At 32.7% G+C, this 14,565-nt stretch overlaps 1 protein-coding gene across 4 annotated transcripts in view; it reads left to right on the top strand.

The window, feature by feature from the left end:
- Positions 1-14,565, top strand: part of PSMD14 (proteasome 26S subunit, non-ATPase 14) — a 108,120-nt gene that overhangs the window by 60,451 nt on the left and 33,104 nt on the right. For all 4 annotated transcript variants that reach the window (XM_035304705.3, XM_078327553.1, XM_035304703.3 and 1 more), the window contains 4 exons: positions 1,202-1,273; positions 1,492-1,611; positions 3,793-3,863; positions 4,856-5,006. In XM_035304705.3, the coding sequence (XP_035160596.1) occupies positions 1,202-1,273; positions 1,492-1,611; positions 3,793-3,863; positions 4,856-5,006 (414 nt within the window). The remainder of the gene's footprint in view (positions 1-1,201; positions 1,274-1,491; positions 1,612-3,792; positions 3,864-4,855; positions 5,007-14,565) is intronic.

The raw sequence follows: 14,565 nt of genomic DNA, 5'->3' as shown, positions 1-14,565 counted from the left end.
CAAATTTATTTAGAGAAAATTTATTCTAGAATCTTTTATACCATGCTTCCAGTAAATATTATTAACTTTTAAAACAATACAAAGTAATAGAATTTAACACACATACACACACACACACACACACACACACACACACAGAGACCTATAAGTATGGAATGTAAAGTGATTGTTAATTTCAGTATATAAAAGCATAAATTGGAGAGAGAACATGGCTTACAATGTGGATAAGGTTGTTTACCTAATTTGTAATAGAGTTATTGTCAGGGAAAGCAAACTTTAAGCAGAACGGGACCTGGCAATTATAAGTCATATCTCATAATTTTTCAGATTGTCCAGTATTAAAAAACAAGAAGCTTCCTTTGTGCACTAAATGTGGGGCAGAATCGCATTTATAAGATTGTAGGCATCTTGAGGGAAAGAACTGTATGTCAGTTACCTTGTGCAGCTGAATGTTATAGTCAAGAGAAGTTTGCTTCCTTTCAGGAAGAAGATAGAATCCTTAAAGGAGAAACATAGTGTTTTCCTTAGCCTGTAATAAGATTGGTAGTAATAGTTGTTTTAAAGATAGTGGTCAGGGTTTTGGAAGTATTTGCACGTCAGCTATACCTGTCTCAACTGGTTTGTTCACACCTGGGGCAATTGTGTTAAATTTGTTGTATAGGGGGAGGGGAACAGCTTCATTAGGTGACGGGCAGAGGATGTTGTTCACAGCTCTTTCACCCAGGGATTAGAAGTCTTCTTTCCCCTTCTCTTCCACTGTAGCAATGAATCTACAGAGGAATTCCATAGCCTTAATCTGTTAATACATGCTATCTTTACTTGAAAATCAAGAAGCTCAGAGAATTTGCTATTTGTGTTGATACTTTACTTAATTGTGCTAGTCCAACTGCATTTCACATACACACACTGGTGGTAACAAATGTGACTAATTGGTACATTACAGCCAAGGCAGATTGGCATTGCTGAAAGACTTAAACTTTATGTCCGTTATGCCCTTGGCAGAGATTATTAAGTTTTATCTGTTTTCTACAGGTTTGGTATTTGCAAATGTGTTTTGATTATGTTGTGGCCAAATAAAATGATACTTGACATGTTCTTCAGAACTCTTTTAAAACAATCAAGTTTATACCACATGTAGGTTGAATTTTAAACTCATAAACTCTCTGTGTGTGTTTATAATAATTGATGTATTTGTTTCTAGGGGCCACCTACAGATGCTCCTGCAGTGGACACAGCAGAACAAGTCTATATCTCTTCCCTGGCACTGTTAAAAGTAAGTAATCAATGTACTTACTTGCTTTAGAGAACTCTGTTGCTTTCATTGTATCTTTTACTTTGGAATAGTTGTCCACCTTAATCCTCTTGGTTTAGGTACATTTATAAAAGAAGTTTTTAATTTTCACTGGAACAAAATTTGATTTTTGTTTTATAAAGAGGAACCAGAGACCTCAAAGAAATTTGCTTTGTGTCCACATCTCTTCCTCTCTACAGATGTTAAAACATGGTCGTGCTGGAGTTCCAATGGAAGTTATGGGTTTGATGCTTGGAGAATTTGTTGATGATTATACCGTCAGAGTGATTGATGTGTTTGCTATGCCACAGTCAGGAACAGTGAGTACTTTTATGGTTGCCTGCTGTAACTAAATGTGTTTCTTTTCATTTTTCTTTTCCTATGCAGACTAACTCTCATCGTATTATATTTTCTCTTTCTAATAGGAAAAATTAATTATAAGATTGATAGAAATTTTTTGATTGTGTTGAATTAAATCATTATTCTTTAGAATGAAGCATAACTTCTGGTCTGCAAACTGAATGATACTTAATGCTAAATTTATTTTCTCATTCCTTCAGCAGTTTAAGGCATAAAATACTGGACTTAAAAGTTAGTTACCCTATAATAGCAGAGTGTTAGTTTGATTAATTTGAACATTTGATTCAAAAGGTTTGAGATTCTCTTATTTAGATTTTCATTCATATAACACTAGTTCTTACCACTTTTTCCATTGTTTTGAAATATGACATTTAAAAAATGTTCTATATATGGGGATGAATGACTTTTCAGCTTTTCTTATTTAAAATTTTAAGTTAAAAAAACAATAGCAAACATGAGTTTTTGCCCTGGCATGGTATTTTTTTTATATGCACCACACTCCATACCCCAAATGACCTGTGTAGAATACATTATTCTTTCTAGAGATTTTTGTTTTGTTTTGCCTTTTTGTTTAATGCATTAGACTTGTGTTGATAAATGTGCATTCTGACTGAAATAAAATGGCCAAAAAACAATAACTATTCTATCTGCCTTCCAAAAAAATAACACATACATCCTTCTCACCTGTTTGCTTAGAAAAATATGCATGTATTTTTCTAAGGGATATTTATTCTTTGATAAATTTGGCAATATTTCTCTTACTGAGCCTTGTAAAAGAACAATTAAAGAAGTTGTTAAAAGCTGTTTGTTCTCTTTGAAGCTCTATAAGTTTACTTTGATAAGGTAGATGCTAGAGAATAAATTACAGTTTTAAATAGTGTAATAAGTATGTATATTAAAAATAAGCATTTAAAATGTAATATTTGCTACAGAATGCAATATATTTATAAATAATGTAAAGTTTTCTCCAAATAGTTGAATTTGTTAAGGTAAAATTTGGATCTACTGATTTTATCTATCTCAATATCCATTATATTTATTTTATTCATTTGGAAATAGAAAAAGTCTACATGTTAACCAAAGGTTTAGATTTAAATCTTAGACTATTATTCTGTCTTTTTATGTTAGGCTATATGAAACACATAAAACCAACATATATGTTATGGGTGCTTATGTAGATATTCATTATAATACATAGTTCTTAGGCTTTACTATCCTTACTTCCGTGTAAATACTTGTTTGACAATATAAAATAGAAGACTTTGATCCCCATATTCTCTCTAATTCTATTTTCTAGTGTCATAGAATTAGAAAGTTTTTCTTCTGGCTCCAGAGTCAGTAAACTTTTTCTATAAAAACATATGTCTCTGTTGCATATTCTTCTTCTTTTTTAAGACCATCATTTCTTTATATATATATATGAAAGAAAAAAACCAAAAACATTCTTAGCCTATAAGCAGCAGATTGCATACCCCTGTTCTTGAGGATGTACTCTCTATTGGAATTCATTATGCATACTGTTTGTTTTGGTGGGAAGGAAGTGCTTATGTTAACTAGTGTCTTTAAGTACATTAGATTTAGATTCCTGAGGTTAAAAGAAAGCCTTGGGAGCTATAATGACAGTAATCTATCACCAGGGAGATGTTCTGAAACTTTTAATTCTTCCATGTTTAAATATCTTATTTTGGTTGAACTAGCAAAACAATGCAGTATGTAAGAGACTTGAGGCTCTTTAATTATGATAGCTGAATATTTATAGAACTTTGGATGAGACTCATTTTAGTCATTAGTTATGATAGGATGGCATCAGGAAGTATGCTTACCTAGAGAGGTCTAACCAGTAGTTATGGTTGGTTCAGTTATTTTGTACTTCTGGTAAATATGTACATAGCAATGGCCATAAACTCTTAAAGAACCCTGAAAGTTAGCTTAAGTCGTTAGCCAACAGCAGTTTGGTAGTTGGCAGTTTTAGAAGGTTGATTGATGTAAGGTTTATAATTGAATGACTTGAGTAGGTATCAAATGTAGGTATCAAAACCTACAAAATGATTTTGATAACCCAAAATACTATACATAGAGAAGCTCCCCCCACACACACAAAGTTATAAAAGCTAATAATTTTTCTATTCTTTCTAAACCAGGGTGTCAGTGTAGAGGCAGTTGATCCAGTGTTCCAAGCCAAAATGTTGGATATGTTGAAGCAAACAGGAAGGTAAGCATTGTAAATGGTCAGTTAAAGAAATAATGGGAAATATTTGTAGAAACATACCTCAGAATTATAGATGGCTATCAATACCATTTCTATAAAAAGAGATCATGTAGTTGACATAAAAATATCTATAAATATCAGTGCCATGCACCGCCTGTCTAGTATCTCTTCCCTTTAGAACTAAAGACATTTGCCCATCAGAGAACTGCCTCATATTAAAATTCTTGACTGTCACATAGTAAGCTTGGGCTGTAGCTTCCCTCTGTTTAGCATATGGAGTTACTGTCTAGTCACTTATAATTGAAAGAGCTTGTATGTTCCATGTATTTGAGAGTTGCAACTGAATGAGATTATGAATATTTAATTATGTTTGTAGGCATAGTTTTAAAGACAGAGAAAGTATAATCCAAATATTCTAAAGTTTTTTTCCTCAGACCAAATCTCTCAATAGTTGTCATTCTCTTGCTCAAATTCTTCTACTGTGGAAAAAACTTCTAAATTAATGTTAGCAAAAGGCTCAGCAGCTGAGCAGAACAGTGCAAATTGGTTTTTGACTGAGTTCCTAGTTCTACTGCTGGTTTAATTGATATTTAATCCTTTCACAACAGTGGATCCTGGTGTCCATTGTTAAAAATGTACTCTGTGCCTGGAAAATCCAACTCCCAGAGCTAAGGAGTTAAAGAGTAGATATTTATTTGCTGAAAGGGTAAAAACTGGCTCTGAGAAACTGTGGTAACAAGGTGAAAAACTGAAAGCCTTATCTACCACTGCTAATGTGCATCTCTTAATGATAGCACTTCCTTTGTCACACATATTCATTTCCATGTTTTCTGGATAATATGGTGTACAATTTCAGGGTTTCTAATGGTGCTTTTTCACACCTGTGTGTTTTTCATCTCTTCTTAATTTATACCCTGTTAGTGTGTTGTTTCTTTTCATATCATAAATGTATTACTTGTTCTGTTCTGAGCGTCTGAATGCCCTCTTTGTTTCAGGCCGGAGATGGTTGTTGGTTGGTATCACAGTCACCCTGGCTTTGGTTGTTGGCTTTCTGGTGTGGATATCAACACTCAGCAGAGCTTTGAAGCTTTGTCGGAGAGAGCTGTGGCAGTGGTTGTGGATCCCATTCAGAGTGTAAAAGGAAAGGTAGAGTAGATTCTATCTTTATTGCCATCTCCTGCCACATTCTGTTTACAGATACAAAAAATAAAAATCCATTTTGTTCAAAACAGGATTCTTAGATACACAGAAAGCTACTGTCTTGAAAAACAAACAAAAAAACTATACAAGTTGATAACTGTGTTTTGGTATTATTAGCAATTTATTTGGTAATTTATTTCTTCTTTAATTACTTTTGTCTAATTATCGTGAATATTTATCTTTAAATTTTTTTTCAATTTTATAAAATTAGGAAAGTTAAACCATACGCAAAGCCTGCTATAAACATTTTATTAATATTTCAATAAATATTGCTTTATCTACATTTTCAAATGATAAATTTGGAATTAGCACAGCATTTAAAAAATCTATTTAAAGGACATTGTTTTGCAGACATTGTGCAGGACATATTCTGGAGGTGTGTTTTCCAAATATTTTAGACAATGAAAACTTGTCCAAAGACTTGATATCAACCATTCATGTTTTTGGAGTGAGGATGCAAATGAATGATTAAATATGCCAAATGATTCTGAAAAAAGATTAACTTGCAAAGCATATTGAGTTATAGTTGTTCTTTGTTGAAACCCCTTTTGTTCTTGTTTAGTTCTCTTTCCCTTTTTTTGTTCATTCTTTCTTTCTTTTTTTTTTATTTCTTTCTTTCTAGCCCCATATGCCATTTTCCTATTTCCTGCCTCATGACAGCAGGGAGCAGCTCTATTATCACCTTCACAGAGCTGTCTGCAAATGTGAGAGGCAATTCGATTTTGCTCAACCACAGGGAGAGTGGATTAGAAAAACTACAGAACATACAGAAATTGGCTAGGTGGTTACTGCTTTAAAATACTGCTGAGGTGTCTTGTTTGAGCATGTACTTCCATTGTAGTGTAGAATAATTGTTAAAGTAAAATCACAATATATTTATGCGATCCTTTTTATGCAGGTTTTACAAATAATTTTTAGAGCACTTAGAAATAAATATTAGCTTGTTATCTATCAGACCTGGAGTTTGATAGTAGTGCAGATTACATTTATGTCTGCTCACCAGCTCAAACAAACTAAGCATGGCTGTTAAAATATGGAGTTTTTATCTGTCATAAATTTGAAGTTGAATGTTTTCTGATATCATATCATTATGATGTATAAAAATTGAGGTCTTCTCTGAATCATGATCCTATTAGGTGTGATTTAGCTTTTCAGAGGCAAAAACTATCCACAAAAACAATAATAGAAACTGATATACTAGACCACTCAGAATGGATAGCTTCTGATTCTTGCTATATGCCTATATTTCAATTTTTTTTAACTGTTTTGTTACTCAACATATGGATAAAAGAGGTTGAAAATTCTTGATTGTTATTAGCTTTATGAATTATAGTATAATATCTCTTAAGTTTAATTCTCTATTTGAAGGTACCTTTTTAGTAACTTGTAAATAATTCATTTAAGTAGTAATTACTGTTTTACAAATATAACAATTACCTAATAAAGTCCCCTACCACAATATTTATAAGTAATAATTGAAGCTTAATTTAAAATATAATTAAAATTCTGTTTTGTAGTATTAGTTCCACTTACATTTTATGATATCTTCACTCGTGATGGTGGCTACTTTCAAAAAGGAAAGTATAAACTTAAACATAATAAAAGAAGGTATTCTCAAAATAGAATGTAAATAAATGAGTATTTATTTTATTCTTGGTTATACTTTTGTAATATTTAAAATGGCATTTTAGTTTCTAAACCTAGTTTAAGTCTTGTATAATATTGGAATTTTCATTATTTCTAGTTAATTGTAATTTATATGAAAATGATGAATTTCAGTTAAAAATATGCACGTATCACATAGCTGTTAACAATGTTAAATTTAGTTTAAAAAAATATATATCTAAAATTTGTGAAATCATATATCAGTGTCTACTTTTGTATGTTAGGAAGAAGTCTTTTTGAAAAAATTTAATGTAAATACCTATCATTGCTGATGTGCATCACTTGTTGTACCTAATACCTAGATTCATACTATATATCTCCTGAAATAAGGATCCAGTTCTTTGTCAGTGATGCAGCTTCATCTTTAAGGAGTCAGATTTTGATTGTAATTTATGGTTCTTTCAGTGTCAAGTCCTCTCGTCACTATGAATCAGATTAAATGCTAGTAAATCTTTAGAGTGTTTTAGTTAAATCATACTTAGGAATATAAACTAAAGTAACAAAGAATAGCATAAGAGTCTCCCTCTCCCTTTCCTGCACATGATTTATCAAAGCTTTCAAAATATTTAGTAAGACAATCATTAGATCAAGAGTTAAAATGACACTTTATATATAAAGGATTTAAGTTGGGTCTCTGTTCATTGTTTTTACAACCTCTTGTATTTTTGTATATTTTCATTTTTATAAATTCCAATATTTCTGTCTTTGAGAGATTAGATAAGCCTGGATTCTTTCTTGGTAATCTCAATTCATTCACAATTAGTTTGATTTTCTTTTATGGTGACATGATTACATTGTTATTCAATAATTGCTGTGAGCCGGGTATTGTGAATAACCATTTCAACCTATCTCATTTATTCTTTGTTATAATGCTAAAGATAGGCACTATTACCATTACATATTATTAGTGGTTAAAAAAAATTAGGGCCAAGGAGATTGCTTTGCCAAAGTCAGACTGTCAGTTAGCCGCAAAACAGAGATACTAATCCAGGTCTGTAAAATTTCAGAGCTCAGGCTTTTTCATCTCTCTTTAATTCTTTAATATTAGACTGTTATGAATGATATAATCAGAGTGAGGAATGGAAAATGAATACCAAAGGTCATTGCAAGGCTATTCCTTAAGTTACTGTGAATAGGTGTCACTCTCTTCAGCATAAGTCAGGGGAAAGAGCTATACATTTTCTCTCAGTTCTCTATAGTTTTCTGTAGATATTATATATTACATATTAATTGATTTTTAAAAATCTGTTGTTCCATTAATTTTAAAAATAATTTAGACAGACTCATTTCTGTTGGCTTTTGGGACATTGCTGGGAGCAAACACTGAAACAAACATAAATAATGAAGTACACTATGTGATAAAGAATCTGTAACCCTGTACATATTGTACAATACTGTAAACGTTTTAAAATTCTAAGATCCAGTGGCAAATTTAAGTTAATTCAACCTATAATGTGACTATACTTCTTGCTTAGGGCAAAAAGAATGGTCACTTTGGGCAAAATCATAAAACTAGCATACAACTTAATACAGGTGAAAATCAATGGTAATTGCATTCATAATTTAAATAGAGAGTAAGCTCATAGAAGTCACCAGTGAGTTCTGCTCTAATCAGTGAAATAGTTTATAAGATCTGCTGCAGTATTTAGTTCATTTGTAAAATATACATATTCACATATTTTAAACTTTAGTTCTCAAGTGGTACAGTGGGAATGGCTTGCTGAATGTTAATTATTACCTTGTATACTCAGCACACAACTAGATCCAGTGGCAAATTTAAGTTAATTCAACCTGTAATGTGACTATACTTCTTGCTTAGGGCAAAAAGAATGGTCACTTTGGGCAAAATCATAAGACTAGCATACAACTTAATTATGATGTTTTAATACATTTATTAAAAAGCATTACTGCTTTAGAGAACTCATTTTCCTTGACAGGGTTCCTGTTAGTAAAGTGCTCAGTTGTTACCAGCTAACTAACAGTCATTGTATCTGTTCTCTGTTTTGAAAACATAAAAAAAAAAAAAAGTAATGACTAAATATGTCCAAATGTGTCTTCACACTGGTTAGGTTTTCTTGAAACATTTTAATTTAAACTGATCAAAACAATAAACTTTAAAAAATGTGATATTTATCTAACGGCAGGTCAGCTCATCTGCAGGTATTTCTTAAGTATACCTGATATGTATGCTAATGATTCTAAGATGCAAAATAAATTTTTAAAAATGGTCTTAGTCTTCTTTGAGAAGATAAATCATATGCATTTAGTGTTAGCAGTGAGCAAGATCTCATCCTGCCAACTGTATACTGATAACCTACATTGTGTGCTGATACAATACAAAATATACTGAAATTGCTTGTTTCTGTAAGTATTAAATTGGTTGCTACAGACAGAAATAATTCAACAAATACTGAGAATTTTGTATGTGCCAGTATACAATAAAGTACTACTTGTACAGCAAACACAGTAAATGCAAACTATAATTAGAAGAAGGGAGAAATCAGTGTAGGTTGCACAAAGTAGGTAAAGCTAGGGCTGAGCTTTGAGGGGATGGTGGGGACATCACCCAGAAGAGGAGCTTGTACCGCATGGAAAAAATGTAGAAACAATGTTTCAAGTGGTACTGTTTTTTCAGATACTAGAAGGTAAAATGAGTGGTTTCATTGGTTTTAATTTTTTTAAACAATTAGCATTTTACAAAAGATGGAGCTTTGGAGAATAAATACAAATATAGGAAGAAACTTAGGGAATGTGGCCGAGTACTGTGGCTCATGCCTGTAATCCCAGCACTTATGTGAGGGCCAAAGTGAGTGGATCACTAGATCCTAGGAGTTTGAGAACAGCCTGGGCAACATGGTGAAACTCCATCTCAAATTTTAAAAAATAATTAAAAATTTTAAGAAGAAAGTTAGGGATTAATGTTGTAAGAGCATACCCTTTATTTTCAGATACCTAGAAGGTTGTATCTTTTTTTTGAGTGGGTGGGGTGGGTAGCAAATACTTAATTTTTCCAAGAAACTTTATATTAGAAAGTTTTAAGATGGTGAAGGTTTTAAAGTACTCAAATAGTAGCCTTGTTTTAAGCTTCTTATTTTATATATCTATGTATATACATATACACCATATATATACATATATATCATATAATATATACCATATATTTTTATACTTATATATAAAGGGAATATGTATATTAGTAGGGCTATGCTACTAATATATATGCCTTTTGCCCTACTAATATATATATGCCCTACTAATATATTTAATATATATATATATATACCAACAGTATATATATATAGATTAGTAGGGCATATGCCCTGACTATATATATATATATTTGTACACACACACACACACACACACACACACACATACACACATATATATGTTAGTAGGGTATAGCCACGGCATAGAGTAATAAAGAACACAGACTTAGGGATCAGGCCTGCACTAAAATCTATTTTTATCTCCTCTTTACAGTGCGACCTTGAACAAGTTAGTTAATTTTCTTGAGCTTCAGATTTTTCAACTATATAACATGAATCTTAGTACCTGTTTCATAGTGTTATGACTTTTATGAGGTTATGTATGTAGAGATTAGAGTACACATGTCATATTAGGAGGTGTGCAATAAATGATACTATTCTGAAGAGTAACATAATTCATACTTAAAAGTATCAAGAACTAGAATATTAAAAATATAGAATGTGAATGTTTCTGCAAATTTTGATAAGAACAAGTCTATAAATTAATCTCTAATTTGATACATTTAGGATGATGGTAATGACTACAAGAGAAATTAAGACTTTCCTTTTTGGCCAGCATGGTGCCTGATGCCTGTAATCCCAGCACTTTGTGAAGCCGAGGCGGATGGATCACGAGGTCAGGAATTTGAGACCAGCCTGGCCAACATAATGAAACCCTGTCTCTACTAAAAATACAAAAAATTAGCTGGGTGTGGTGGTGTACGCCTGTAATCCCAGCTACTCAGCAGGCTGAGGTGGGAGAATCTTGTGAACCGGGGAGGTGGAGGTTGCAGTGAGCCAAGGTTGTGCCATTGCACCCCAGCCCAGGTTATAGTGCAAGACTCTGTCTTAAAAAAAAAAAAAAAAGAAAGAAAGAAAGAAAGAAATGAAGACTTCCCTTCTTATATTTTATATATCCTAACTAATCTAGGAATACTCTTCTGATTGGCCAACTTTTTATTCAGCACTTACATTTTCTAAGATGTTTTCCTTGGGCTTGCTGATGAAAAGGAAGTGAATATATTATACTGAAACTTGGGCCTATGAGGTGATTAATGTATTGCACTTAACCGTTTTATGTTTTATTCATCTGTCTATGTTGTCTTCCCCATAAGACTCAGACTTCTTTGAGGGGAGATACGACTTCATGTCTTGGAATTTAGTGCGTTGCAAAAATAGTTTCTTCATAAATGTTTATAAAATAAAATCAAGGAATGAATTTGCATCATTGTTCAGCCATGACCAGTTCTATTTTTTTAACTTTTAGCATATCCAAAAAACTGGAGTTAATTTTGTGACATTTAGTACTTTTTTATATGTTAGCAGTTATAGAGTCATTTATTAAATGACTGAAACATGAGACTGACAAGATAAGTTAGCCAGTTTACTCATGGCCATTATCCTTGATGAATTTGAACCTTGTAAAATTATAGCTGGAGTTCAAGTTTAACATGTCATTTGTCTTCTAAAAGTAAAAAAAGATATTTAGTATAGCTAAATAATATTCTTATTTATAAGATTATTTTTTGGTCAGTATCCCACAAGTATCAGCTAAGGCTGGGTAGTCCTAATCATAAATTGTACACAGCCATGCACACCCCTTTTCTTTCTCTTGTTTTCCAGGTGGAAAGAGAAAAATAGGAAATAGAATACATTAAAAAAATCGATTTCCATTCCTGACATAGCTCTATGAGCATACCCTTCCAAGGTATTCTTGGAACAAATTTTGTTACTGTATTATCTTTTGTTTACTTCATGTCTTTCACTCTTAGTATCAGTTTGAGGTTTTATAACATTCTTGGGTCTTGTGAGGACACCTAAGAAAATATTATAGATACTAATGTGCCTATACTATTTATGATAGAATAATGTGTAATAGTTTATCACATTTATTTAGCTGATATAAAAATTTGTGGCTGGGCATGGTGACTCAAGCCTGTAATCCCAGCACTTTGGGAGCCCGAGGTGGGTGGATCACGAGGTCAAGAGATCGAGACCATCCTGGTCAACATGGTGAAACCCCGTCTCTACTAAAAATACAAAAAATTAGCTGGGCATGGTGGCGCGTGCCTGTAATCCCAGCTACTCAGGAGGCTGAGGCAGGAGAATTGCCTGAACCCAGGAGGCGGAGGTTGCGGTGAGCCGAGATCGTGCCATTGCATTCCAGCCTGGGTAACAAGAGCAAAACTCCGTCTCAAAAAAAAAAAAAAAAACCAAAAAAATTTGTCAGCTAGGAATGTAGAAATAATTTTACATTTAAAATTCTAACAGCATAAATCTTATATAGAGGTAATAGTTCCTATGGAGTTCTTTTAACGTAGAGCTTTTATATTAATATAATCTCTGAGCTAATTTGCCATGCTTTATTAATTGCTATGCATTTTGAATGATGTAAATGTGCTTCAGATTAGTTTGAATCCAACTGTTTCAGTAAAAATACATCATTAATTACCTGTAAGAATATTATTTATTGACTCTCACTTCTTGAATGCTTTTCTTTCTGTGGTCGTCTAATTATCCCTGGTCATTGGTTCAGCAGACACTTGTTGATCACTACTTTGTGCCAAGAATACATTGGCGTTACAGAGAAGAATATGATCTACTCCCTGTCCTTAATGCCAGTTTTATACCAGCAAGTAGAAATGTGAAAATTATGACTTCGATTGAGAGACCTTTTCAGAGCTCATATAATTTTTAAAGATCACATTCTAGATATGACATTAGCCATTTTTAGTTGTGAGGATATTTCTAGACCTGGAACTTAGTTTTGTCAGGTTTAATGTCTTCTTGTCATCGTAATTTCCTAAAGAGGGTAGATATGATGTGGTAAATTTTCTTCGATGTCATAGTTGATTCCTCAGTTGTTATTTTTAGGCTGCTAGTAAGCTGATTAATAGATGCTTACAGCCACTTTTCACATTCCAGATAGCTTTACCATATGCAGTTTTTAATCCAAATCAAATTCAAGTCAGTGCTCTATGAGTTTTTCAGGTTAGCATGTCACAAAGTGTTTCATGAATTCAAAACTGAGCAGTGATAAGGAAAGGAAATATTGTTAGCAAGCTAGTGATTAGATTTTATTTATAGATAATGGATATTTTTCTTTTCCTTTTCTTAAGGAAAAATAAACATAAGTGGTAAAATTTTTTATAGCATAGAAACCAAACTTTTTTTTGAGTTTTTCATTTCAATAGGTATTTATTTTGCATTGTATTTTGTGTGTCACTTTGTTATAGAATGGATATTCAATGACAAATGAGACACTAACCTTGCCGTTGAGTAACTGAACCTAGTAGTAGTCTTTTCTTGCTGTTGTGTCAAGATAGCTGTTATAACAAACAGCTTGATGATGAAGAGTGCTGGCTTTGGCATGCTGTATAGGTACAGATCACAGTGGTATCATTTACTGGTTGTATCATTTCATTTAATTGATTTAAATCCTCTACACTTCAGTTTCCTCATCTATAAATTGATAATATTAATACCTACACTTGGTTGTTGAGAAAATTAGGCCAGATAATTTCCATATAGTATTTAATTAATAAGCAAAATAAAAATACACAAAAGTGATACACAGCAAAGTAATTGTCCTTTACATATTTTTTATACTAAAATGCCTTTGCCTATTGAGAGATAGTAGTTTGATGAATATAATTTGTATTTGAAGGCGGTGTTACAGCACAAGCAATCGATATAGATCCCTTATTATCATCTACATGCCCTACTGCCCATACTAATGTGATTGAGCCCAACTTTGTTCTGTAGGGCCCTTTATTTCTTTGCTTTACATGAAATTGCCAACAGGCAAACCATTTGTTTTAGTTTGTCTACTAGAAAGGGATCTGAAGTCACTGGTTCCATTTTATATAGGCAGAGTAGCCACTAGATAAAATTGACACTCAAGTTGGTATCAGACTAGTGACCCATAGGTGCTAGTCTCTTGTAGCTTATTAGTAGTCCCCTGAGGCATTCAATTTTAAGCTTACTATTTATCTGTCACTTACGAGTCTAGAAACACTAATCATACAGGAGTATCAAGATTCTAGACATATTCAGTCATTTTTAAAAGCTAGATAATAACCTTCAGTATAACTATATACTTTTTTATTGTGATGAGGAATTTCCTTAAGGAAATACATCTTAAAGTGCCACTCTCTAATTTCCTATTGATTCTTTTTTTATATGTCAGTTATCTCAATGCAAAATTTATAATTATAACTTGATTTTTAGGGTAACTTTTTTCTAATGTTAACACTCTTCGTAATACCGGTACTCTGCTTTGTTAACTGTATCTGTTTGGGTCCTCTGTAGATCAGATGCCAAAATGAGATTAGACATGCAAGAGATGTATTGGGGGAGACACTATGATGGAGAATGAGGAGAGTCTTTAAACAGTAGTGAAGGTTTGACTCTGCAAAAGAAGAAAGTGAAGGTAGATTGGGTAGAGAAGCCACAGAGTGTAGCTAGGGCTGAGAAAATTTCAGCCAGGCTTCTGGGGAGTCGTTGAGCCAAAATTAGCCTTTAGAGGAATCCCTTATTTGGCGGGAATGGCGAGGTTCTAGTATCACTGCTGTGTTCAGTGGTTGGCTGGG

This window comes from Callithrix jacchus, chromosome 6 (genome assembly GCF_049354715.1).
Source record: "Callithrix jacchus isolate 240 chromosome 6, calJac240_pri, whole genome shotgun sequence".
Taxonomy (NCBI): Eukaryota; Metazoa; Chordata; class Mammalia; order Primates; family Cebidae; genus Callithrix; species Callithrix jacchus.
The sequence above is the reverse complement of the archived record's forward strand: the minus strand, read 5'-3'. Positions and strand labels throughout refer to the sequence as shown.